The sequence below is a fragment of the Ursus maritimus genome, unplaced genomic scaffold, assembly GCF_017311325.1.
Source record: "Ursus maritimus isolate PB19 unplaced genomic scaffold, ASM1731132v1 scaffold_29, whole genome shotgun sequence".
Lineage (NCBI taxonomy): Eukaryota > Metazoa > Chordata > Mammalia > Carnivora > Ursidae > Ursus > Ursus maritimus.
Window position 1 is genome coordinate 25161848 of NW_024425452.1, and position 27367 is coordinate 25189214.

Here is a 27367-nt window from a genome sequence, read left to right on the forward strand (position 1 = left end):
GGAAATAAAAGCTAAAGAAAATGATGGTATCGCTGAAAGGACATTAATTCAAGAGTTAGGAGACTTCACTTATACCTCTAGGCCTCTAAGACAAATAGCTAAGCCTTGAGCAAGTCACTGAGCAGCAGCCAGTGACTGCTTCCCAGACTTGATGGGAAGGTATGTTGAGGGGGTAGGGCTGAGCAAATGGGAACATGGAAAGTCATTGAGAAAAAGGAAAGAGGGGAGAGTTATAGGATCGCTGACATTTTGTGAAACCAGTTCAGATCTAGTTGTTCTGCCTGAAAAGTCTTTCCTGGGCATCTATCTCCTAGCTCTTCTATGGAATTTTCAATACTGATATTTTAGAGTACCCTTCAGAAGAAAAATTCAATGGGCTAGAAAACACACTGAAATAAAATATTTCTGGTAACTACTTTCAGGTGAAACTATCTCCATGTAGACTACAGAGAACACGAGTTTCCAAGGTCACAAATTTCAGGCAAGCATCTTAACAATGTGTAGAGAATGCATGGTTAAAAGCAAACTCATCTCCAAAGGATAGGGAAGGCTAATCAATTCACACTTTATACTAGGAATAAACATTTACCTTAGGAAAAAGTGGTTGTCTTTTGCCTTTTATATCTCTTTATAATGCTCTAATGTACTTGTTATGCACAGAATATACCCTATATTATTTTACTTTAAACAATATGCCATCCTCTCTTCTGATATCTGGAGTTTAATATTTCAGCAAAATAAAAGGCAGTTTCCTAGCAACATTTGTATTCAAAGGCACAACAGAACAAGCTTGATGACAATACTTTGTTTTCCCCACAGTTAATTCCTGCCTTTTGGGGGAAGTTAGCAGGTAGTAAAGGAAGCAAGGTACGCACAGAGAGAATCTGTTAGAAGAGGCCTTGCAGCCTCACTTGGCCTTTCCTTCCCTAGTATGCAAGGGCAGGAAGGTTAGGGCTTACAGCTAAATGCCTCTTTCTGAATGGTAATTGACAGACACATTGAAATAAAACCATGTGCTCTTATGTACATAACAAAGTTGGAGACTAAGACTGACTTCTTGATGGGATACTGAACTGGGAGGTGAGATTTCTGAATTCTCAGCAATCCTCCTACTAACCTGCTGTAAACCCTTGGGCAGGTCTTCCCCAGACTAGCTCTCTAACTGGAGGTTACCCTAGAAGATCCCAAAGGTGTAAACCACTAAGAAACCAGCTCTAAACAGCTACTGATCATTAGATCTGATTAGATCATTAGATCTGATTTTTTTTTTTTAAGTTTCATGTCATTTGCTTAATCAACATCACATGCTTCACCTCCAGGAAAATATCACTGGGAAATTAAGCAGCAGGTTCTCTTCCGGAGAACCCTGTCCGTGTTCCACCTTCCCAAAACTTCCTGCCTGCACTCTGGGACCACGCGCCAGTGAGGTGGAAGTGACCCTGACCTTACTCAGTGGTGGTGGTCAAAGTTTGCAAGAAAGAAAACCAGTGGGTTAAGAGGAAATGGTTTTCATTTTCTTGCCTGCAGAATAGCCAAGATATTCAAGTTTAAAGCGTGCACACGAGTCATTTTAAGTCTCTAGATCTTTCACCCTGAAAGTCCCTGCACAGAAACTCCGCGGGGAGTCTAAATATAGCAACAGCAAACTCCCCCCACCCTCAGCTGGGGTCTCGTGCTGTTCTAGGATTGGAGAGCTTGCTCCAAGGCGCTCTCTGCATCTGCCTCGAATAGCAGGGCACGGAGCAATCTCTCGCACCTCCACAGTGCGTGGGTGTGAAGTGTATTAGGAGAAAAAGAGAGTGACTCTGGATATTGGTGCTTGGCGCACAGTCACGTGGCACCGCTGCCAGCTGCATCGAGCGGCTCCGAGCTAGTGCCCGCCGCGAAGAGAGTGGGGAGAAGGAAGGAGGGAAGCAGGGTCCTGCGGGTGACCAGGAGCGGGGGAGAGGGCTTCACGCAAATAAGCGTAACAATACAAAGTAAAAGAAAGTCAAAGTAAAGCATTTAAATGGAGCTACTGCCACAGGCAGAAAGCTGCCGCGGGCGTGGGTGTGTGTACTGGAGGGAGTTGAGAGAGTATCTCTGAGGGGCGGAGACAGCTGAAATAAGACTTTTGCTTTAGTATTGCCTCGGTTTCAGGCTTCTAGAAGGAAATCACTACCTGCTCTGGCTTTGTGGTGGAACCTTAGTTCTTCAGTTTAACTTGGTGGTTGTTTTCTTTCGTATTTTGGTGGGGTGTGGGGCTGGGGGGAGAATCCACGCTGTTGGAAGAAGTTCCCAAGCCTGGCTTCCTTTCAGTTTCCCCACTCTGACTGTGAGGTTTAACTGCTTGTGCTTTATAACGCTGTGTTGAAGGCCGGAGGCCGAAGCCAGTGGCACCGTGGCCTCCCTCCGCGCCAAGGGCGCGCACGCTTTGGGTCGCCAGAGCGTCAGAGGTGGGGGGAGACTCAGCCAGTCCTAACTCGCCACACGTCTCTCACCGTGTAAGGTACAGCCTACAGGGGTGGGGTGAGGACCCCGAGAAGCTGGTGTTCTGGGCTCCCTGCCCTCCGGGATTTTTCTCCCAGACGCTGGGCCCGCCGCTGCCACTGCCGAGACTTAACAGTTTTATGACTTTTTCGGACTTGAATGGAAATTTCTTGACTAAGGGAACCCAGTTCGCTCTCCCATGCTTCGCGCCGCTGTCAGGCGGAGCCCCTGGGCAACAACTCGTTAACTGATGAGGAGCCACTTTGTAGTTTTTATGCCCTCCCCACACTCCACCCCCCGGGCTAGGAAGGAAGACCGGGTATTCGAGGGCTTGCTACCTGATGCTGGGATGGAAAATCACAGCCCGAAAGCTGGAGTGAGCCGCGGGGAGATGCCCACCCCCCGCCTCTCCGGCTCGGGAGTCGTGTCCTGCAGGTCTGCACACTGAACTGGCAGGGACCGTCCAGCTGTGCGACAACCCGACCGCCACTGCCGGGAGCATCGGCCCACGCGCCTGGGGACCGGCTGGTACCTGCAGGGCAGGGCTGTTCCCGCTCACACCCCTTGCGCAAGGATGGCAGGACCTGGCGCGGCATCGTAGCGGCCGGAGTGAGCAGAGACCTGCATCTCCAGTTTCTCCTCAGGGCACGAGGCCGACTTACCTTACGGACAGCTCTCAAGCCCCCGAGACAACTAAAGCAAAGTCGCGCCTAGGAGAGGGGCTTCCGAGCCCCGTCCCCTCTGGGGGAGGGGGCGGACGCAGGCTGGGCGTGGGGAATCCAGAGAAGAAAGGGGGAGCCTGGGGCTGGGTGTGCGCGCGTGGGAGCGCGCCTCGGAGCGCCCCGCACTCCCTCGGTCCAGCCCTGGGGGCACTTGGGAAGGAGGGAGTGAATGCTGCGGGAATAAGAGGGAGCAAGAGAAACCCTCTCAAAGTGACGCCCCAGAGAGGTCCTGATTTCGAATTTGGACCTAAAGACTGCTAGAAATTGGGCCTCCTTAGCACACCCCTCTCCGCCCCCACCCTGAAGCCCTGGCGGTGTGCTGGCTGCTTGCTTCCCCGCCCCTAGCTCGGAGGTCGCGGGCCGGCGGGCGCTCCGTCGGCCACGGCTTCCTCCTCGAAACCCGCCCGCGCGCATGAGGCCGCTGCCCCCACCACAGGCACTGGCGCCCCCCTCGCGGTGCCCGTGGTGATGCCATGCCCCGCCACCACGCGGGAGGAGAGGAGGGCGGCGCCGCCGGGCTCTGGGTGAAGAGCGGCGCGGCGGCGGCGGCGGCGGGCGGGGGGCGCCTGGGCAGCGGCATGAAGGATGTGGAGTCGGGCCGGGGCAGGGTGCTGCTGAACTCAGCCGCCGCCAGGGGCGACGGCCTGCTGCTGCTGGGCACCCGCGCGGCCGCGCTCGGCGGCGGCGGCGGCAGCGGCGGCGGCCTGAGGGAGAGCCGCCGGGGCAAGCAGGGGGCCCGGATGAGCCTGTTGGGGAAGCCGCTCTCGTACACCAGTAGCCAGAGCTGCCGGCGCAACGTCAAGTACCGGCGGGTGCAGAACTATCTGTACAACGTGCTGGAGAGACCCCGCGGCTGGGCGTTCATCTACCACGCGTTCGTGTGAGTACCCGCGGCCCCCGCGCGCCCCCCGCCATGCCTGCTCCGGGGGGTCTGTATGCTTGGCCCCCTGGGACGCGCTCCGCGCCCACGCCCTGGCCCGGCGCGCGCGCGAGCACACACACACTCTCTCACACACTCGCGCGCGCACACGTGGTGGCTTTTATTTCTTTGCACGTGTTTATGGTCTTCCTCCTAGAGCCTTCCACCTCCCTCAGCCCCACCTCCTCCACCTCTACAGATTTTACCGTCTCCCCGAACACACCCAATGAGCTGCCCCGCAGTTTTAGGCACCGAAGGCGTGAGCCAGGCAGACCTGGGACTTAGGCTGCGCGGTTAATGGGGAGCGATTAGGTCCCGAGATACGTAAATTTCAACCGCGAGGGGCGCCCGGGAGCTGGGAAAGGCAAAGGGAGGACGTGCGCCGGTGTGAGGCTTTTGAGTGTATTGGAGAGGTTAGGAGGTGATGGTAGGGTTGCACCGGGTGGTGAGAGGAGAAACGAAGGGCTGGGTCCTCAGCCCTGGGGCGGAGCTGGGGAAGCTGCTACTTGGTGGGGAGAGCAGCTAGGTTTTAAGTGCGCCCGGAAACACGCCTCGCCACCACCTCCACCACTAACGGAAAAGCTGTCAATGCGTGTAGCCCTTCCTGCCACAGAGGTGGCCAAGGTCTAGAAAAGGAGAGCTGGGCGGGGCGAGGTGATGCTCCCGCGCAGCGGCAGAGGCCAGTGGTGAGCCTGGGGCTCAGGATCCCCGGTCAGAGTGCAATAGCAAACGCGCAAATGGGCCACCTGGGATCAGGCGGTGGGTTAAGTAGGCATTTGTGCCGCTGAGTCAAAGTGTCTGTGTGTGTGTGTGTGTGTGTGCGCGCGCGCGCGCGCGTGTGTGTAAGTAAGCCTTCACCATCTAGCAGAGATGCTTAATGAGAAAATGATTGGAAGCAAATGTTTATTTTTCCCTTAGGCATTTAAAACCTTTCAGTGGCTTTAAAGTTTACTACTGTTTTTCCCACAAGGTCCATTCATTCAGTCTCCTGTTAGAGTTAGGTTTATCTGGACGTTTTAAGGTAGTCTTTATGCCGTTATATCCTAATTATTTCTTTTTACTTCTTATTTTTTCATCTTTTCCTGTTTTTTTTTTTTCTTTCTCCTGCTTCTTTATGTTAAAATGAAATATAAAGACATCAGCCTTAGGAGACCTGTAGAGAAAAGTTGCAGGCACTCACTGTTCGGTTCCTTGTTTCCTAGTAAAATAGTTTTTGAACATGTGAATTAGGTTTCTTTTAGAAGTGAGGCATGTCACCCAAACATAGCTCTCACCTGGGATGGAGGATTGGCGTCAACAACAGAAGCACCTTTTAAATAAATGGAAGAAGGGGCTGGTTTTGTAAATAGGTGAACCTGGAATTTGACCACGTAGGAGTCAGGAAATTGGTGGAGTCTACAATCCGTGGGGCTCTGGTGTCTGGAAAATTTTACAGTCTCAGATTGATGTGAATATGTAGCATTAGGTAGAATATTCCAGCCAACTTTCCATCTTACAGTGTACACAAGGAGAACGTTGTGTAGCATCATTATTACATCAAACGGTATAACTTTTACTATTCACTTAATGTAAGATTCACATTGATTTTGATGCGGTTATTGTAATAAATGATAGACATAGATACTACAGATTCTTTTCGTGTTTGTCCTTTCTGAGTTGATACATATATTTAATCCTGTTACCTATTGAGCCTGATAAATTATTTTAACGTGTCAGGATCTACTAAAGCATTTAGCAATAACAATCTATGCTCAATTTGGCAGCAAAATATATACTGTATGGAAAATGACTTTTTTTACCCCCAAGAGTATGCTCAGGATATTTGTAGATTTGAATTTACAGTATGATGCCATTTGTGAGTTTTAATTTTTGGTAAGTTATACACTGTATATTTGGAGAGAGAAGCAACTTTGGCTGATGCTCATGCTTTGCATCTCCTAAGTTTTGCCCTTGAAAATGAGTGAGGACTTACTGTAATACGGCATTTTCTTTTCAATATGTTAATGTTTAACAGATTTTTATGGCCTTACAGAATTTAAAATTTTTAAGAAGTGATTTTTCAAGAGACTCAAGTTTGGATAATTCTCTACTCATCAGATTTTTATCAGCCTATCAATGGGTTTAGTGGTAGATTGAAATAAATTATGTGCTTGTCAATACCATGTGCTGGTAGGAAGTTTTGCTTTATACATTTCTAGAGTCTGAAGCTGTAATGCTTGAGCAATTAGGGGTGCTAGATCCACATTAGCAGGTAGAGGGAATGGCTAGCATCATCTTCTGGGAGGATTCTGCACAACTATAGCCCACCCCGAGGGACAAGCCATCTTTGCAGTTGCTGCGTACAGTTTATGTAGAAAGCTGGACTTTACACATTCAGTGAATAAAAGAAAGTTACTTTGAGCTGAAAGTCTAACAAGACCATTAATAATAAAGGAAATTATATGAAAACAATTTCTAAAGCAGTGTAACTAACTAATTCCCTGCCAGCGTGGGAATCCCCAAATCTTACTTTAATAACAGTTTTTGTAACACATTAATGTTCTTGCCAAGAGCAAGTGCAATGTGATTAATGAGGTACTTCAGGGATGGATTTACATGGTCTACCAGTGTTTTCACTGCCAAGAAGCAAGAAAAATTTGTTTAAAGTTATGTTTCAGGTAAAGAAAAGTTTCTGTTAAATATGGAAAAATCATTATTATAATGGTACTTTAATGGTATAAAATGTATTTCCAAGTGTAGATATCCTAATCTACTGATGAGATGTCTGGCAAAAGCAGGAGATGACCTACTCCAAATACTTTCTTCCAATTTTTGTAAATTAGAGGGATTAGGAGAGTCTGTTCCCTTGCTCTTCTTTAGGATTTACCAGACAGCTGTGATTCCTCATTTCCTGTCTTCAGCTGTTCTTTAGTTTAATAGATGAGTTATTCAGATATGAGGTGATATATTTCTTTGAAGGTTGTTTGTTCATCTTAAATTCATATTCTTTTTAGGAAAAGTTTAGAAGAATAATGGTTGTAGAACACATGATGGGCTTCATTTGCATTGATACAATAAATGTGGCTCTGGCATAGGAAACAGGTGACAGATATCTGTAACTCCTTACTTTGTCCAATATATCTTTGCCTGGTATAATGCCATGGATCAGAATTTCTAGATATTTTAAACTAGAAGAAATAGTCCAGTCACCCAAGCTACGAATTTGCAAGTCATCCTTAACACCTTTATTTTTGTGTATTAAATTCTGTGTATTCACTTTATAAATATTTTTCATATCTAGTCCCTTCTCTCCTTTGCTGTCGTTACTATCCCTCTCTGTTTCTCAGTATCCCTCCATTGGATTATTTGTAATATTCTCTTGCTTAATCATCCAGCTTCTGTTCTCAGCCTTCCAGCTTTCCACCCTGGCACCGTAGTGTTTTCCCTAAAATGTAAATCTTATCGTGTCATCCCCTTGCCTATAATCTTTGTGGTGAGGGTCAAAAATGGAAATTAAGTAGATTGAGGAGGGTTAAGAGTTGGGAAAATGGAGACAATAGTGTAAGTTAACCAAATTCCTTGGGACAGTACACAGGATACTTTATGACATGGCCTCTGTCCATCTTTCTTTCTTCACCTCTGATGTACATTCAGGGGTCCAGCCTTCCTCAATTACTCCATCCTGTGTCTCAATGCTATGCCTTTGCTCATGCTGTTTCCTTTACTTCTTGCCACTCTGTGCACTCTGGCTAACTCCCATTGTTTCTTCAAAACACAGTTTAAGGATTGCTTCCTCTTAGGCACATCTCCCCACTGCCAGAATAATTTAGGTGCCCCCTGTCTTAGGCTTCATGGCACTTCAGCATGTCATTGTAATGGTGCTTGTCCCACTGTTTTCACTGTGAGCTACTTGGTCTGGCTCTCCCACAGGAGGGCAAACTTCCCACACAGAAAATCTCCTACTATCTCTGAATCCCAAACACCTAGCAAGATGCCTTGTACCTAGTAGACCCTCAATAAATGCTTGTTTAATGAGTAAGTAAATAAATTTCCTTAGAAGCCTTTCATAAAGGAGTTGCAGAGTGAACTAAAGTTGGTTGAACTACTAAATCTTTTTTATTTTCTTAGAAGATACTGATGATTCGTTCTGAGGAGAAAGTATGGGGGCTAGAAGTAGGAGACCATTACTTTGCTTCCATCTTTCCCACTAATTAGCTTTGTGACTTGGAATAAGCCATTTTACCCTTGGGTCTCCAAATCTTTATCTGTGAAATGGACACATCAGTGTCCAGTGTTTGTGATCCAGCCAAGACGGTGGGGGATACTGCAGATTGTCTAATATTCTAGAGTAAATAGGGAAGGTATATTTGTAATGAGAACGGATCTGATCTTTTTTTTATCATTTCCCTTCATTTTTGAGCTGCAGGACCACCTCCTAAATGGTCACTTTAACTTTACTCCTAACTCCTTTAACTTTGCTCCTAACTCCTGTGAGGCCTGTGTGCCACATAGTAACCAAAGTGATCTTTCTAAAGAGTTAACTGGACACATCCCTCCTAGGCTTGGAGGAGGAATAGTTTGTTGGCTGTCACTACCCAATTCCTTAAAGGCAGGGACTCTTTCCATCTTGTCCTCTGCTGTATCACCAGCACTTACAACAGTTCTGCCACATAGAAGATGCTCATACATACAGATTGATCCACTTACTGTTACCCCTAATCTCCAAAATATACCACTGGTTTCCTGGGTGGAAAATGAGATTTCACACTATTGGTAACTCCCTGTGTCAGGACTCAATCAGACCCAAAGAATGACCTTATTATTTATATGTATATTCTATTCGGAATTAGGTCTATGTCCTTAGAAATTGATGCTTGCATTTTATTTTTACTCCTGTATTCCTTAAAAATCACTTACTTCCCTTACATGTAGAGAGGGCTTATACAAGTTATACTGCCTTATACCTTGCTAATATGGTAACATAAAATGCTACATATATTCTTCAAATCAGTCTGTTTTCAGAAATTTAAACAATGCTGCAGTATTTGGGATCATATTGCAATTAGAAATGTTGAAAGTGTTAAAATATGAGCATTAGAAATATGGCCTAAGAGAAATAAAATCTAAGAATATTTCAAAATGGAATGAAGTTTTGATATAAGAAACACTATAAACAAGGAAGATTGCCAGCAGCCTTTTGATAATTGCTTGCAAAGAAATGGTGCCAGTTTTAATTTTTAATTGCAAATGGCTATTTTGGCAGATGAAAATGCCAGCAGAGCATGTTTTATCCTAGCCCAGTGGTGTGAAACTACTTAAAGTCCAATTGTTGAATAGCCGCAGTTCAGTTATGTTTAATGATTTGTAGATGTTTCCATTTTAATTTCCTTTTCTTCAACTATTTACAAGTATGCCATTTGAACTTTTATTTTGTTGCAACCTGGGAGACAGATTAGCCATGCATCTGCTTTTCTTCATAAGTACTGAAATTTTTTGATGGGACTCAAGAGTTTTGGCTTATTCTTTTGATCCTTTGTTATCAGTTTGTCCAAAGAATGAGTTTCCTAAATGTTATTGAAGTCATCTAATTCTAAATTTAAAAATAGTTTGAACTTTTATATATGTATATATATGCACACATATATGCTACATGAACAAATGCACACACAATATGTATATACACACAGAGTATCATTTAGCAGAGAACTTGTTAATGCAAATATTTACATTTCTTTTTACTCCTCTAAAAGTAAATAAGGCATTTGAATAAAATGCAGTTTAAAAATAAAGAGAATCTTAAAGTTACTCTTGGCGATATGGAGATTGTATCATAATTTGAAAGCTATTTCAGTGTATATAAACACTTTTTACAAACTCAGTCATAGTGTTCGTTGCTTCCATTTACCAGTGAGGTAATTCTAGAATCTCTACTCCTTCACTCAGTGGCAAGATGATCTTTTACAATCATGTTATTATTTCTCTTTTCTTTTTTTTAATAGTTCAGTATAATATTTAATTAATAGCCATTATGTGAATCAGTTAATGTGCTGTATACTGGTGGTTCAAAAAAGGGAACGATGTGGCTGGCCCTTGACCTCAAGGAAATTCCATTAGGGAATATGATTACATTTGGATTTAGTTATCCGAGTTACGGATTTGATGCCTATGAACAAGTTACTGCCAGTACTCTCTACTAAATCTGTAAAAAAGACATAATAATATTCCATTAAAGTATTATGGCATCATGTATATTATATATGTGTATAATCACACTTGGCATGGTGACATTAAAACTAGAGAGAAAAATAGAAATAACGTAGCGGGAGGCTATATTGCTACATTAGAGGCCCAGGATTTTATCCTGTAGGTAATAGGCAGTCTTTGAGGTAGGTGGAGTTTGGGTAGGTAATAATGATTTTGAATTTCCATTTTAGATTGGTCACTCTGTCAGTTCTATTAATGCTGGCCTGAAAGGAACAAACTGGAGGTAGGAGATCTTTTGAAATGTTGTTTCAACTTAGGCAAGAGATAATTTGGACTTGGATTGGGGCAATGTAGTAAAGATGGAGAAAAAACATGATGGTGGAGTTGAAATATGTTAGTGATGTAGTGAATTATGGAAAATGAAGAAAGATTAGTTATTTCTGGATTCCTGGTTTGGGTGGTTGGCTAGAAAGTGGGGGCCATTAACTGAGATCACGAAAACAGATGGAACAACAGGATGAGTGGAATGTTAGGGGGTGATAAAATGAATTTAGCTTTGGAGATGTTGAGCTTTTTGTGACTGGGACTTCCAACTATATATTTCCAGCAACTGTGAATAAAGATTTAAAAGACATAAAAACGTAGACAGGAGTTAAAAATACAAGGAATGCGTGTAAAGAGGGCAGTAGCTAAAGGATGGAAACCTGAGGATTACCAACATATAAAGGGTAAGCAGAGGAAATAGGGGGCATTTAATGGGATAGACAGCAAGGTGTAAGGAAACACTAGACAAAAAGATGGTCAGATGGTCATGGAAACCAAGGATATATTCCAAAAAAGAGTCAGCCATGAAATGTAGATAGTCATTTAGTAAGATAAGGACCATGGAGTTACTATTAGATCTGGTAATGTGGAAGTCCTCAAGGATTTTTTAAACGCACCAATTGTTCACTTTCAGTGAAGTGGTTAGGGCAGAAGTCAGAATGCTCTTAATCGAGAAATGAGTCAGAAATGAAGAGAGGAAACAGTAAATGTAAGCCATATATTCAGTTAGTTTAGCAAGAATATAAGAAGAGAGATGGGAACACTAGCTAGAAGGAAATACAAGACTAAAGGGGGAAAGCAGGAGAGGATAAGCTATAGGAAAGAAGATTGTTTACCACCACCAGTAGTCGTTTTAATTATTGATTATGTGCTGGGTGTCGTTCTAAATGCTTTATGCACATCTTCTCTTTTAATCCTCAGAATAGCCCTAAAAGATACTATTAGTATTAATCATCTCCCTTTAACAGATCAGAATACTGAGGTAGGGAGAGGCTCAGTAATCTGTCTGAGGTCAGCCGCTGAATTAATGGCAGAATAGGGTTTTGTACCAAGGCAGAATAGCTGAGAGCCCATATTCTTGGCCTCTATATCTTGATTGTGATGATACCCGTGGGCCCAGGGGTCCTCCTGTCAGATAGCATAATTACAAAAACTGCTTTTGGGTTTCATATAGATCACTCTTAGTGATATAGTATATGCACAATAAATATTTGTTGAAGAAAATGACAGTAGTTAAAATCCCTTATGACCTAGTACCAGAGAATCGCATATAATTTAGTAGTACTAGGAATGTTTGTTTCTCTGTCTTCAAATTCTTTTTTTTTTTTTTTAAGATTTTATTTATTTATTCGACAGAGATAGAGACAGCCAGTGAGAGAGGGAACACAAGCAGGGGGAGTGGGAGAGGAAGAAGCAGGCTCATAGCAGGGGAGCCTGATGTGGGGCTCGATCCCCTAACGCCGGGATCACACCCTGAGCCAAAGGCAGACGCTTAACCACTGTGCCACCCAGGTGCCCTCTGTCTTCAAATTCTAACCAGCTCAAGTTGTAATTTTTCCATAAAGTTTTTCTTGATAGTTCTGGCTTATTTCCTTACCTTTATTAAGCTCCCATAGCTTTTATTATTTGGATCATTTACTTTAGCCCTTAATTACAGTTTTGCATTGTCTTCAAATTGGATCATTTATCAAATTCTTCACAAATAATTTCTGTCTAAAGAAACCTAAGTACCTTCTTTTGTCTTTCTCAGATTTTCATTCTTTATTTTTAATTGAAATTCACCCTGCCTATTGCTACCAATAGGACTATTTGAATCTTATAATCTATTTTTTTCCAAACATGAATTTTAAGTTCTTCTAGTTTAAATTGTACAGCAACTTGTATTGAAGACCTAAATTGCTGTTATAACTTCTTAGTACCATTTCCTATGAACATTAAATTTCTAATTTATACCTTCAGTGCAGAATACCTGAGATTCATTTTGAAGTAACAGAAATTGCTTCTTTAAAGTTGCATAATGGCTGAACATAGAACCATTTGCTCCAAACTGATTTTATAGGATTTTCTTTCTTTAATAAATAAAATATGCTTGTTTTCTTCACACTGATGTAAATACATTTCATTTCTGCTCCATGCTTCCCTCTCTCTCCTCATATATATATACACATATATATTTGTATGTGTATATATATATATATACACACACATATATATGTATACATATTGTATATATATGTGTGTGTGTGTGTGTGTGTATATATATATATATATTTTTTTTTTTTCCCCCCGGACATTTCTTCTTTTCTCTTTCCCATTTGTCCCATTGTTCTCCCTCTCCTCCCAAATTAAACTACTCCTAGCTTTTTTGTTTGTTTTTCCTTCCTCTCCATGCCTCTTTCTGGAATGGTGTTTTTGCACGTATCTTTCTGCCATGTTGTATAATTTAATTCTTTCCTCTTAAACCTGTCTGCTCTTAATCAAGAGATGCATTGACCCTGTAATTGCTTACAAGCTCCAAGAGTGCACTGCGTAAGTAGACTGGACTACCTAATTTACACATCGTACTGCAGTAATTAACAGAGGCCTCCAGAAAGATGTGAGGGTTAGAGAACTTTACTTTTCTTGGAGTTTTAGTTATGCTTAGGTTTCTTAGAAAATAAGGGAGTGAAGTCTTAAAATTGCCCTGAGGTTTTCTAATATCTATTATTTCTGAAATCTGGATATATTCAGACAGATATGCAATAAATCGTTTTTAAAAAATCATATTTTCCATTTTGGAAACTGACCACTATACACAGTTGAGAAATAAATTGAAAATTATTTTTATTCCAGATGGAATTATTACAGAAGAAGGTGCATTAAAGAAGTCTAAATCTATTTGTAACATATAGTTGAATAGTGGATAACTTAAAATTACGTAGCACATAGACTGTTAAGTCATTAGGGGTTTCCTTACTCATTGAGCCAAGAAATAGATCTATAATTTGGCAACAGAGAGCTGTAGTTTTCCTCTTTAATTGGGAGATTAAAACATGGACTCAAAATGCAAGTGTCATCAGAGTATATATATGAGATAGAAACCCACGTGTATTTTTTCCTACTTGGAAATTTTTCCAAAGCATAGACCATATGAAAGCTATTTCCACAACCTTTTATAGAATGGGAACCTTTTTAGGGGTCCCATTTCTCTAAACCTGTTTTCCCTAACCCCTGAATGAATCTAGGATTGGATGGAATTGAGAATTTGGATTCTTCTCCTCATGTTTTGAGTTAGTGGATGCATTTCTCAGCTTTCTGATTTGTAAAGTTAGGACATAATTCTTCAATGTTTGTTCAGTAACCTGGCCTCATGCTATGTGTATGGGCCTGAGTAGGAACTATGAGGGCTAAATGGAAATAAAACACAACCTGTTCTCTCAAGGAATTTTTGCTCCAGAAAGATATTAGTTTACTATTTACTGAGCTACAAAAAACATTTCTCTGAATTGACTTAGGATAAAAGCAAAGTTTGGCCCTTTTCCAGTGGTTTTTAGCTATTGCTCCTATTGAAGGGATTTACAGGGTAAACTCCAGGATCACCATACAAAGAACTGCTGATTGCCAATTCTCTTGACCTCTTGGGAAACTTTGGAGCTGGGTGTTCAATTGCCTGTGCAGGTGGGCGTTCTGTTCAGGGCATTCCCACACAAAGACCAAACACAGGAGTTCCCACTGATCATAGTAATTTTCAAAGAGTAGTAATTAAACTAGTTAAACTAAATGTTCTAGTTAATAAAACATTCTGAGTATGTTTAATTTGCTCCAAAGTATTTTTAAAAATAGAAAAGAAATCAGTGCTGCTTCATAACACTTTGTTTAGGAATGTTTTTTTTTTCTTCCCAAAATGGCTGAAGAACAATAATGTAAATCAAAAGTTTGTTTTAAAAAAAATCAAATGAAATGCCTTTCTTCAGTATATACTCTAAAGTTTCTAATATTGTTAACTTCTTTATTCTGGTACATGGAAGGAAAATATTACACCCAGTTTTCCATGAGGCCTGGAATTCATTCATTCATTCATTCATTCATGCATGCATGCATGCATGCATGTGTTCATTCATTCAGTAATCATTCATTCATTCATTCATTCATTCAGTATTTGGGTGCCCACCACATATCATGTCCTTGGAACACTTTGGAAATACTGCTTCCCATTTTATCTACTTTCTCCAGGCGAAATGGCTCTTTTCTTCAATTTAGAGAGTAGCACTTCAGAGTGAAAGTAAGATCAATAAGTGGAAGAATGTGTGTTCATTGTGATCTCCAAGGTGCTCTTCACTCATCTCCTTAAGACTACAGCTGAACCTTCAAATGTATTTCTGAACTAGATAGGCAGTCAGGTTAAGGCATTACAAGGCATGATTAAATTAGTTTTGAATTTGCCATGCCAGATGACAAAATCCTGTGCTTCTGTTTTGCTTCATTAATTGGAAAAGGTAGAGAAACTGAATGGCAATGCCTAAGACTTTGAGGGAACCCATTTATAACCTTTAAGACAGAATCTTGCACCCAAGGAGCATCTACTCTTACTCTTGTGGTCCTTGACAACTAGAAGAAATGACAGTCATTTTGGTTAGGGACAACATTTTACCAAGCTTACACAGTCACATTAGCATCATGTTTTTTGTTTTTGTTTTTGCGTTTAGAGGAAAGCCAGATAAATTCCTCTAGGTTCAGATCCACCAAGGGGTAAACGCAATGTGATGTTTCAGAATGAACTCGAGGAAACGAGCTACCCTAACTAATTATGCTGACTTACTTTAATCTTAAACTGACGTGGTCCTGCAGATCTTCCAAAGGTAGGACAGGAGACACAAACGGAAAGAAAAAAGTATCCAGTCGTCATATTTGTGCCAATCATGGTGACTTCTAGACTATTCAGGCTACCAGTTTGGTTTGACTGTCATGCTTCAGTGGCCCATTATTCTTTTCTCTCTGTAGAAGGGAATAGTAGTCATCACAGAAAGTGGAACCTACCTTTAGCAGGAAAGATTCCCTTACATGGCTCCAGAGTTGTCACTCCCAGCGTTGGACTTGATGAGAGTTACTCTACAAATTGCTCTTCCCAAACTAGTTGGATCATGCTGCCGAGGGCTATTTTCCAGAGCTCATGGATATGGAGTTTTATTCCAGGCTTTGGGGCAAAAAGTAGATAATAAAAATAAGTTTATAGATGGCCCTAAGTGAGGTAGCCTAGACAACCTTAAACAAGAATAGTCAAGAAACTATCACATTGTGTGGAGAAAACATAATATTCCTCTCATTTAAAGGTGGATATCCTAATTCACAAGTGTTATTGGTGAGAACATATGTTTTTCCTCCAAAAAAGATTAAAAACAATGACCTGAATTGTTTTTTTTTTTTTCTTTTTTTGGGTTGTTGGTCCAAACCCTTTTCACATTGAGGTCTTAATATAGATTTGCCAAAGCACACGATAATACATTTAAAAGACCTATTCACTGTAAATCTGTTCTGTGAGGTTTTTTTGTTTTGTTTTGTTTTGTTTTGCCTCAAGAGCCACTCATAAAGCTAGCGGTTACTCCAGAATAAGTGTCTGGGAGTGGTATGGCAACGTACGTGGCCAGACAAGGGCCTGGCCTGGAGTGTTTGCTCTGAGAGTGTGAAGGAGGGGAAAACAGAATTCGAGGGCAGAACTGGAGTTCTTAGTCCTTGATTAGTTTTTAGTAGGCAAAGAGATAAAAGAATCAAAAGTTTCAAGGTTTCAAGCAATGTGACTATGAGCAAGCAGAAGTTGCTTAATCCGGTTTCCAGAGAGACAGGATGCATGCGTAGACACGTAACTTGTTTGGGCTTTTGGAGAGAAAGACTGGGGGTCATTAGTTATCAATGTGGAGGTGATGGATGAAGAAATAATAGAGTGTTGGGAGAATAATGTAGCAGGAGAGGTTTAGGGACTACTGGCATGTGGGGAGAAAAGAGGAAAAAGAGGGGTTTGTGAAAGGGACAGAGAAGAGGAAGAGTAGCGCAATATAGTGTCCATAGGAGAACCAAAGCTCAAAAAGGATTGCAGGGGAGTGAAAGGATTATAAAGATGAGAAATGAAAATGTCCATGTAAAAAGGGACCGTAATGTGGAAAGCCAAGATAAAGCGGAGGGGTCAGAACCTAGAAGAAAAATCAGTGATCTAGGTAGGAGTGAACACCATTTGTGGCATTATGTGCTAGGAGGACATCCAGTATCACAGGGGGAAAAATCTTCTCTTAGAAAAAGGGCCAGAATAACTCAACAACCAGTTAGGGTGCAGGCACAGCAATCAGCATCTCAAAAGGCATCCACAGGGTGAGGGGTGTCTCTGAAGGTATGAAATGGGGGCTCCAGGAGAGAGGGTGGTATTCAGAGAGCCTCCTGTGAAAGCAGGGAAATCTGGTTTGAAAGCAGTGTTGCAGCCCTTGAGAGAGATGCTGATAAGTGCAAGCAGTTCTAAAGAGTTTGAGATAGGGCACCAAACAGTGCTTGGAGGGGAAAAGGAGGAGACAGATTAGGCTGCATAATTGACAATTAAATGGGTAAAGAGAGAGGGAGAATGGTAGATTAGGGAGCAACAGACTAAAACTAAACTTTTCTTTATTTCCCCAGGCAGCTGGAGGTCGGCACAAATATAAAAACCTAGGGAAAGCAGCCCCCCCCCCGCCCCCGCCCCGCAAGAGGAAAGATTAGCGTAATTGAGAGGAACAGATCCTAGAAGAAGAGAGATAGGGGTTTATGGTAAATAAAAATTTGGGATGGCAGCTTTGGGTTATAACAAGGCAGCAACCAGAGGTGAATAGCGCAATTTCTTGACAACAGCAAGGCTCTGATGGAGTTTGGCATGATCAGGTGGAAGACTCAGTGTGTGTGATTCTGAGAATTTCTCCAACAGTGGTGTGCAGAGAAAATTTAAAAAGCAGATGGAGCCATAACCCAGAGCTGGCAACTATGTCCGGGGAATGAAAAATACTCTCGGAGTCACACACCCTGCACGCGTGTGACCTTGGGCAAATCACTAACCTCTCTAAGCACCGACCATCTGAAAAATGTGGAAATGTGCAAGTTATGGAAAGTTCCTTATATAATTGCTGGCACACGCTCACACAGACACACACACACACACACACACACACACACACACACACACACAGTGGTAGTTTCTATACTCCCTAACCAAAGATAGTCTTTTAGCCTCTTCAGAGGAGGAGATACTGCAATAATAAGTACATGTGAAACATGTGTTTAATGAATAAATGAGTGAATAAATAAATTACCATAATATATTACTTCTTTTACAATAGCATTGTGTTTAGTGCCAAGATTAGACAGCCAGAAATTTCCTGTTGTCTGTTCAAGCTCTCTTAGATTGAACAAAAGGATTTTTCTCAGAAATCAAGAAATATTTTATAACCTCTTTATTTTTGAATATGTGGATAAGAGCACATTCTTTTTTTTTTTAATGATTTTTTTATTATATTATGTTAGTCACCATACAGTACATCCCCGGTTTCTGATGTAAGGCTCAATGATTCATTAGTTGTGTATAATACCCAGTGCACCATGCAATACGTGCCCTCCTTACTACCCATCACCGGTCTATCCCATTCCCCCACCCCACTCCCCTCTGTAGCCCTCAGTTTGTTTCTCATAGTCCATAGTCTCTCATGTTTCATTCCCCCTTCTGATTACCCCCCCTTTCTTTATCCCTTTCTTCCCCTACTGATCATAAGAGCACATTCTTGAAGCGTAAATTTGAAAACACTGTCAGGAACTACTGATTTGACACATTTAAGTAATGAGACTATAGAGCTGGAAGGACCTTGGGAGACTACTCTAACACTGTCCTTTTTTTAGATGGGAAAACTGAGCCTGCAAAAATGTTAAGTAACTTGCACAAGATCAAACACTTACTGTCAGAGGCAGCACTGGTGGCCAAGCCTTCCCGTTGCCCTTATAGAAATTACTTCAGTTGTAGGTCTTGTGATCTGCCCTAACCTTGCTCTAGTGAAGGTTCTGTATGGTTTTTAAAGAACTGAACAGACATTCTTTACAGATACTGTCATTCGTCCAATTATTATATGAAGAAAAGTCTTTTAAAAAGCACTTTCAGGGGCATCTGTCCGGCTTTGTTGGTGGAGCATGCAATGCTTAATCTCAAGATTGTGAGTTCAAGACTCATATTGGGGGTAGAGATTATGTAAAAATAATAATAATAAAATATTTAAAAAGCATTTTCACTCTTTTACTATGTATATTAACAAATATTTCTCTTTTATACATTTCTAAATGCCAGAAAAAGGTATTAATTTTTATGACCTTTCTTCCAAAGAAGTTGAATTCTAAAAAAGGGGGCTCTTTGGGGTTTCTTTTTTATTTTTTTTAATAATAATATTTTTTATTATATTATATTAGTCACCATACAGTACATCCCTGGTTTTTGGGGTTTAAAATATGTATTGGCTTATTCTTTAAAGGCTCCAGTAAATGAATAGATTAAGTAAGAAACTAGTACTTAGTACTTTCAGTTGCAGCACTGTGATTTCTTTCACATATCAAAATTTGGGGAGAAATATCACTAGAATTTGAGCGAGTGGGAGTGGGAAAGAGTACATACAAACATTATATGTGGATAAGAGCCCCCCCCCCATGAGCAATCTCACTAGGTGAATTCATTAGGGGAAAGCAAATGTGTTCATCCATAAATTCAAATGAGCCCAAACACCTGTATTTAAATTTGCCATGTTAAACAGGCCTAGCACTCTGCTTATATGCCCAGGAGAGCCTGGGCCATGACAGTCAGACAGGCAGGAGCAGCAGGATGAGATGACCCTAACTTCTGAAAACTCCTCTCCCTACTTCAAGAGAGATGAGGCACCTCTCCAGCTTTGCAAGTACAGTATTTTTTTTTTTAAATATGAATGCCTAAAATTAACTTGAACTTAATTTCCACCCTCCTGGTATTTCTTTGTCTATATCTAATATACTTTTTGTGGTTAATATTATCATTAGAAAATTAATAGTTTCATTAATGAATTAGGAGAACAAAGGAATTTTGGTGGTTGTTTAAAATTGTTGGCCTATAAATGGCCATTTTTTGCATGAATCTTGTACATTGAGAAGTTGATGTGTACTGTATGTGCTCTTCTTTGTAGGCTAGGAAAATTTTGAGACAGAGAAGTGACTTGGAGAAAACGAATGGCTCTCATTTATTTTTATCAACAATTCTTTGTGCCCTGAGTTATTCCCGTGGTTTTTAATACCTCCAGTACTTTTCCTCAATCATCATAATCCCCTCACTGTGGTCCTGATTCAGAGCTATTCGTTCACTACGCAGAGCTTCGTTCATTACCCAAACACAGGGGTGGGGGGCAGGTAAAGAAGGAGAGGCTTGATTTTCTTTGACACACGGCTCTTGCATTTTTCCTGGAGCAGAGGGTTGTTATGCTGCCACAAGATAAAGAGCAGTTTACAAAGGCCTCCCTTTGGTCGTGGAGCAGATTTGTACACAAATGCAAAGCACTTACACTGGCACTCAAATAAAGGGATCCTGCAGTCCTTAAACCCTGACCTTACCAATGGAAGAAGGTCTGATTATGTGACATTTGTTAAACATCCTCAGTGTGGTAGCTGCTGCTCGGACACATCGAGCTCACAGGCCACATCCACACTCCATGTGATAATACCAGTCTATTAAAAATTCTTGATGTCTCCTACAACAGCTGCAGCTGTTATGTATTTGTTACGGAAGCCAGAATTTTCTTTCATTCAGAGATCTGTGTGGTTTACAAAGATCTAAGTAAAGGAATGTTTCCTGAAGCATTGTTTTATCATTAAAAAAATACAGAAACAACATAGAACTGTGTCATTATCAACTAGTTAAATCAACAGTGGCAAAATTGTCCAAGGGAAAACTGCACTCTTTGAAAAGAAGGAAGTAAATATGCATGACATGGTATGTCATGCTTTCTAAAATGAATTAGTAGTGAAAAAAAACAAGGTATAAAAGTGTATATAGTGTCCACTAGTATTCACTTTTGTAAATTAAAAAAAGGCACCCATGTAGTAGATTCTCGTTATTCACGACAGTTATAGTCTATAAAGTCACTGTAAACACTGAGTTAGTGAATACTGAATCATTGCTCCTAGCAGAAATAGAGGGTTAGGTTCCTTGGAGCCTTTGGTCACATTTTCATTAACTGATTAGTAATCTTACTTTATGTGTGTGTTGCTGTTTAAAGATACATTATTTAATATATAATTGATTCATTAATATTGAACTCATAGCATATGTGAATCAAGCTTACCTTACATGTATTTTCTCTGGAAGGCACACCATAGCTTTCTTGTACTTAAGAACACTGGACAGTGCTTCAGCACTATACTAGGGGCCTTTTTAAACAGTGAAATCACCCCCCTCCCCCCCAAAAAAGCCCCACGAAAACGTGAAAAACATGGCATTAAATAGACCTTGAAAAGGATACTCATTTACAGTGAGAGCTAAAACAAGAAGGCAAAGAATTGTCTTCTTCAGTGTCAGTTGGGAATGTGACATCAGGAGACAGATTTGGGGCCACCTTTTTCATGTCCACAAATGACCATGAGTGCCCAACAAGCACTGATTTTGGGATCACAAATAAATTTAGGAGTAGGAAAATTCATAAAGATGGAATCTGCAGGTAATGAGAATCACAATTATGTATGCTCACACGTACACACACACAAACACGCCCATTTATGCATGTGTGCAAATGGAAAGTTTCTGAAAGGACTAGAAGAAACTGCTTGGTTGAAGTGATGGAGAATAGGACTATAGAGCAGAAGTGAGACAAGGTGCACCTTTTATTGTAACTCTGTCCCATGTGGCTTTTTTCTTACTGTGTACATAACATACACCTTCTTCTCTGTCCTCTCTTATCCTCCCCTACCACCACCACCATCTTTATTCTCTAACAAGCTATGTGCATTTTCTGAGGAGCTCTGAGGATGAGATTTTATTTGGGCTAAATTTGCCATAGTGAATATCCACTGAATCAGGCTGTTGGCAAAGTTGGCCGATATAATTTTGCGAATGAAGAGTGTTTTACAGTGTGAAGTATGACACTCAGAACATGAGTTTTCTGGTAATTTGTGTTACAGAATATTACCCTGTCTCCCAGCACCCTGAGAAGGCCTGAACTTCAGGACATTTTAAGTCTGCCAAATACTTTTGCTTAAATTCTTAGCACAGGATGTCAGAATGGAGGCTTAATAAGTAGAAAACAACTTAAATAATATTAATGATATAATGACAGCTATCAAGTTAGTATCTGACATATGTGTGGAAATTTTCTTCAGGTAGAATTTCAGCTTCTGGTCTTCCCTCACCTTGTGAACAGAGGGGGTGGTGAGTCCCCACGTTTGGTCCCCTGGCTTCATGTTGGTCTCAGAGTTCTCAGTTCCCCCTTGTCCAGAACTCAAGACCATCCATTTCTGATTTGTCCTCAGCTCATATACTTGGTTTCTTGGGTTACTTGGAAGTCTTGCCATTCATAACTTGTAACTTTAGAAAAGAGGGAAAAGTTTTAATTTTGTCTGTTTCCTTACTTGTGTATGTCATGGCACTTTTCTTTTGCCACCTATGAAACCCTAAATAGAGAGTAACCTCCCTGAAAAGCTTTCTCCCTAATTAATCTAGAGGTTTTCACTTTTGCCAGATATTTCCGGTGTTGTACTGTAGTCTTGGTTAAAAGCAAGCTGAAGCTAAGCTGACAATGGGTTAAAAAAAGAAAAAAGGATGTAAAAGGCATGCTCATATCTAATTATAGCTGGAATTCATTGGTATTAATGGCTTCTCATGGACCGTCACCCTGTGCCCATTGTTAGTTTGTAATCTAAAATAATTCAGATTTCTGTATAATTGGATTTCTGCCAGCAGTATTCCATCCATCACTGTATCTCCTCTCAAACATTGAGAATATTGTCTTTTAAGTATGTTTGTATGCATTTACACATATATAATCAAAATGTGTGAAAACACTCCTTCATTTGAAAAAAAATAACAGGCTTGTAAAGAATAACTTTAGCAACAAATGGTGAGTTTATTTTAAGAATAAACTTCATAAATGTATGGACCTCTAAAAATAAAAATAGAAGATTTCTCAAACGTTTATTTTCCTTACCAGATATGACAGTTATCCACAAGTGGAACAGATTGTAGTCATTGCCAATCCTGCAAAACCACAAGGATTTTAGGAAGAAGCATATGGATATCTATTGGTCTTCATGGTTTACAGTTGCATCTGTATACAGCAGCCTTCAGTGAAACTAAAAGGAACCTTTTTGGATCAGACGTGGTGTGTAGTGAGTGTGCTTTCTTGAGTTATTGAGGATGCCTCTGGCTGGTAACTAGTTGGCATCAAGTTCACTGTGATTGCCTTAGTGTCACTTGTTCCATGACTGTACGTTGTAAAGTGAGACTGCAGCCTTTGGGCAAGTGCACAGTCTAGGTGCATTGTCCCAATTACAAATCACCATCCAGCCATGTCTGTGAACTCTGAGATGTAAGTCACTATTACTTTGTACACATGAGTCACATTTGAAGGAGTTCTTTTGTGTATTAGCCCTTGTAAAATTCTCCAATGAGTTAGAACCTTCAAATGCACATAACTGTCCAATAATCTTTCTGTGGACAAAGCCACACGCAAAACCAAACCCTCATAAGAAGGTGCCTTGGTAAGTATAGGCACAGAAAAATCAGATTCTGGTCAAGTCTTATAGGTCTGGAGTCCATTGCCCATTCCCGTTTTGATTCTATATAAGGGATGTCAGTAGATTGCCTCCCAGTAACTCTCCCTTGTGAGGTCGCCATTGCCTAGGCCAGGAGTTAGCACACTGTGGGCCACAGGGCACATTCAGCCTGCTACCTGTTTTTATAAATCAAGTCTTATTGAAGCATCATCACGCATATTCATTTATTTATTGTCCATCACTGGTTTCATACTACATCAGTAGATCTGACTTATGGCCCACAAAGCTGAAAATGTTTACTATCTGGCATAGGCTAGAAAACTCTTTTCTACACTATGTCCTTGCCCTGCTGGCATGTGACTTAAGGAGACGTGGGATGAAAATATAAACATGGTGAGTCAATTGTCAGTAGAGTTAAAACTGAAAGGATGCCATTAGTTGGAGTTCAGGTCATGGCCAGTGAGGGAGAGTGCAAGGCGAAGTCAAGAGGGAGCAGAGATCCTGAGTTAGGCAGAGGAACCTAGTCAGGAGAACAGAGGGACCAGAACAGACCAGGAGAAAAGCATAGAGGCCCTAAAATGAGAGAGAGAAAACCATATAGTCCGCAGACAGAGGACTAGGTTGAGAGATTAGCTTGTTCTTCAAGCCCCCAGCTGTCCAATCCACAGGTGTATGTATATAAACCTCCTATTGTTCATATAAGGCAAGGAGCTCTTCTCCTTGCAATTAAAAGAAAGGGACTAAAAGAAACCATTTTGTGTTTGGCCATGATGGGGCAAATTTAGTTCTTTATGGGAATTTCTAAGTTACTATGGAAATAATTCCCTTTATAGATCTCAGTATTGACAATGAACACCAATAAACGAACTTCGGTAGAAAATCACTTGATGTAGTGGACAAGGACCATGTTGATAGAAAACTTAAATGTAATGTTCACCACAGTGTGAAGATATCTCACACTTAATAAAATTAACATTTCCTCTTTTATTTCATTTGTTCAGTCATTCGGCAAATATTGAAGACCTACTAAATATAAAGAACTTGTGCAAGACAGCATGATAGGTGAGAACATGTAGATAACAACACCTACTCCCAGGGAACATAAGCAATCTTTTAAGAAGGTTGAGCCAGATACACCAACAATTACCCTACAGAGAAACCAGCAGTAATTAAATTTAGTAAATATTTATAGCAGACTCATATATATATTATATAATATACATATTCTATGGATACCAATATGGATGAGGCTGAGCCTTTGACCTTGGAAGAACAGTTGTGCTATTCATAAGGAGAAGGGACAATTGCTTCCCGCCATAGAGACCAGGGCATTTGGGCATATGAGATATAACTAGAATGCCCACTGCAGCATTATTGGTAGTAGGAATATATATTAATATATCCATAGGGAGAATAATGGGTAAATAACTGGCAGTGCTAGCATATAATAAAATACCATCCGATAGTTGAAAGAAATGAACTAGAGCTACGTGAATCAATATTGATAAATCTCAAACCTAACACTGAGCCAAAAATAAGGTGTGAAAACATTCTTACACTACGAAACCAAGTATATAGTATTTTAAAACAAGGATACCAATACTTCTGTATTTCTTAGACTAATATACATATGTGGTATAAATATTTTTTTAATTGCTTGGAAGTGATAGATAAAAGGATTGCTTTTAAATCTGAGGAAAGAAGGAGAGAACTGAGATTGAGGAGGATATGCTGGGTTTCAAACGTACCTGAATATTTTAAATCTTTTTTCTTTTTTTTTAAGGCCTAACATTGAAAGAAATACAGAAAAATGGGTGATGGGTACATGGACATTCATTATATTATTCTCAGAGCTTTTCTGTTTGAAATAGAACAGAAAAAAAAAAAAGAGAGAGAAAAGAAAAGCTTAAGTGTGTTTATGGAGACACATACCAAAGAAAGGAAATGTGGATGGTTACACTCAATTTCCCAGGCCAGATGATATGGATTACGGCCCAGTTCGAGCTCTGAGCTTCTCAGTTTTATTGTGTGCTTAATCCGATTAGTCAACCAAGTGAAATTCACTTTGTGGTAGAGTCAAGGCACCACTTCATGTGGTCAAACTAATAAATGGAGCCTGGAGAAGGTTGTGTTTCTGCTTCCTGCCCACAGGTGTACACCTGTGCATATGTGGATAGCAGCAGAGGGGTTTTGAAAACTGACTGGCAAATAATGTCAGGAATCCTTGGCCAACACTTCTGCCACAAAGGCTATGGTTCCAAACGTTTTTGGGCCACAGCTCCTTTCAGAATAGGAAAAAATTATAAACCATCTCTTTTAACAAACATGCACGTGTGTGTGCATATACATGTGACCGCATACGTTTCTAGAAATTCGTAGACCATGGGATCTGAGAACCTTAAGGACCTAATGTATAGACATACCACCTTAGATAAATTTGGTCAGATCCTCCAGTGAAGGCAACGGTGCAGTTTCTGTGACTATTTACAGGATCCTGGAGACAGAGCTGCAGACTCAGTCAAGAGTCTGTGCCACTCGATGAGACTTCATTGGTGCATTGACTTAGGTACCCTTTTAACTACCATCAATCTCTGGAGCACAAATGACCAAAATATACAGAATCTGTCCTCGCTTTGTTTTATAATGATTCTTGAATGGTTCTTTAAAGAGGGAAGCTCCTGGGCATAGAAAATTCTTTAGCTAGTCCTGTCACTTCAAGTGCAATCTCTAGGATGGTGTAATCCAGTTTAAGGATTACATGTGAAAGGAAATTCAGATGACAAGCAAATTCTTGGCATCAAACTCCGACCACCAATGCAGAATATGACTAAGGAATGAAATTTTTAGTAAAAGGTCAGAGACAACATGAACTTAACACATTTTTATTCACCAGGTGGCAAGGAGAAATGAAATCCCAGAAGCTTGGTTCATTGAAGAAATGTTGCAATGACTGACATATCCAAATATACTTAATACAGACACTTTCTCATTGCAAGTGTTACAGGTTTTTTCCTGACTGTTATGCATTTTTATTCATGATTTAAATACTTAGTGGCCCTTTTATAACATGAAACTCCATCTTCCATTCTTCTGTAATGACATTTACATCATTATTGGTTTGATCAGACAATTAAAATGCACTTATGTGAGATATAAACTGTTTCTTTTTCTTGTCTTTCTTATAATTTAATCTGTATTAAATCATTCATCTAGTAATTGTTAGTAATTGTTGTTATAATAATTTACCCTAACCATTTTTTCCCCTCAGAACTGGCTGACTAGCTAAAGTATATAAAAACAGTGACTCATGGACATCTATTTTGAAATAACCAATATAAATAGGTGCAGTCTGGTTGTACCACATTTTAAACAACTGTCCAGCCAAATGAAATGCAAAAGGAAAAAAAAAAAAGTACTGCAACTACCTTGAAATGTGTGTTTCAAGCTGACTTTCAGAACAGGTCTACATTTATAAAGCTGTATAAAAAGCAAGGAAAAGAAACCAGAAATTCCAGAATATTTTCAAACTGGCTTAGGCATTTTGACACTTTACTATTTTTCTCTGCCAGGGGAGTAAATGAATGGTTCACCCTCTGGGGAAAAATGCATTTAAAAGAGAAAATATTTTAAATTCTTACCTTGATGAAGAAGAAAAAGAGTTCTTAGTAGTTTTGGGTGAGGGGGTATATGTGTATGGGAGGGCACAGTGAGATGTATTTATATAGAGTCTTATAGTTATTCTTTTTTCATTCATCACACATTTATAAGATAAGCACTGTTGATATGAAGATGAAAGAAAAGGTCCCTGCCTTCAAGTAGTTCCAGTTTTAAGGGAGAAACTTGAAGAAACTGACACAGTATGCTATGAGAATGAAATACGTGGTCACCCTGTGCGGCACAGCAGAGAGGGTAGTCAGGGGAGAGGATGCTTATTTGGTGGATGAAAGATGCAAAGGGTCAGCCTGTTTGAGGGGACATGTAGGAAGGAGCAGGAACA

At 40.6% G+C, this 27367-nt stretch overlaps 1 protein-coding gene across 1 annotated transcript in view; it reads left to right on the forward strand.

Moving 5' to 3' along the window:
* The first annotated feature begins 3664 nt into the window (after positions 1 to 3664).
* Positions 3665 to 27367, forward strand: part of KCNQ5 (potassium voltage-gated channel subfamily Q member 5) — a 489866-nt gene continuing 466163 nt past the window's right edge. Inside the window, exon 1 of the mRNA XM_040643667.1 lies at positions 3665 to 4071. Coding sequence (XP_040499601.1) covers positions 3665 to 4071 — 407 coding nt within the window. The remainder of the gene's footprint in view (positions 4072 to 27367) is intronic.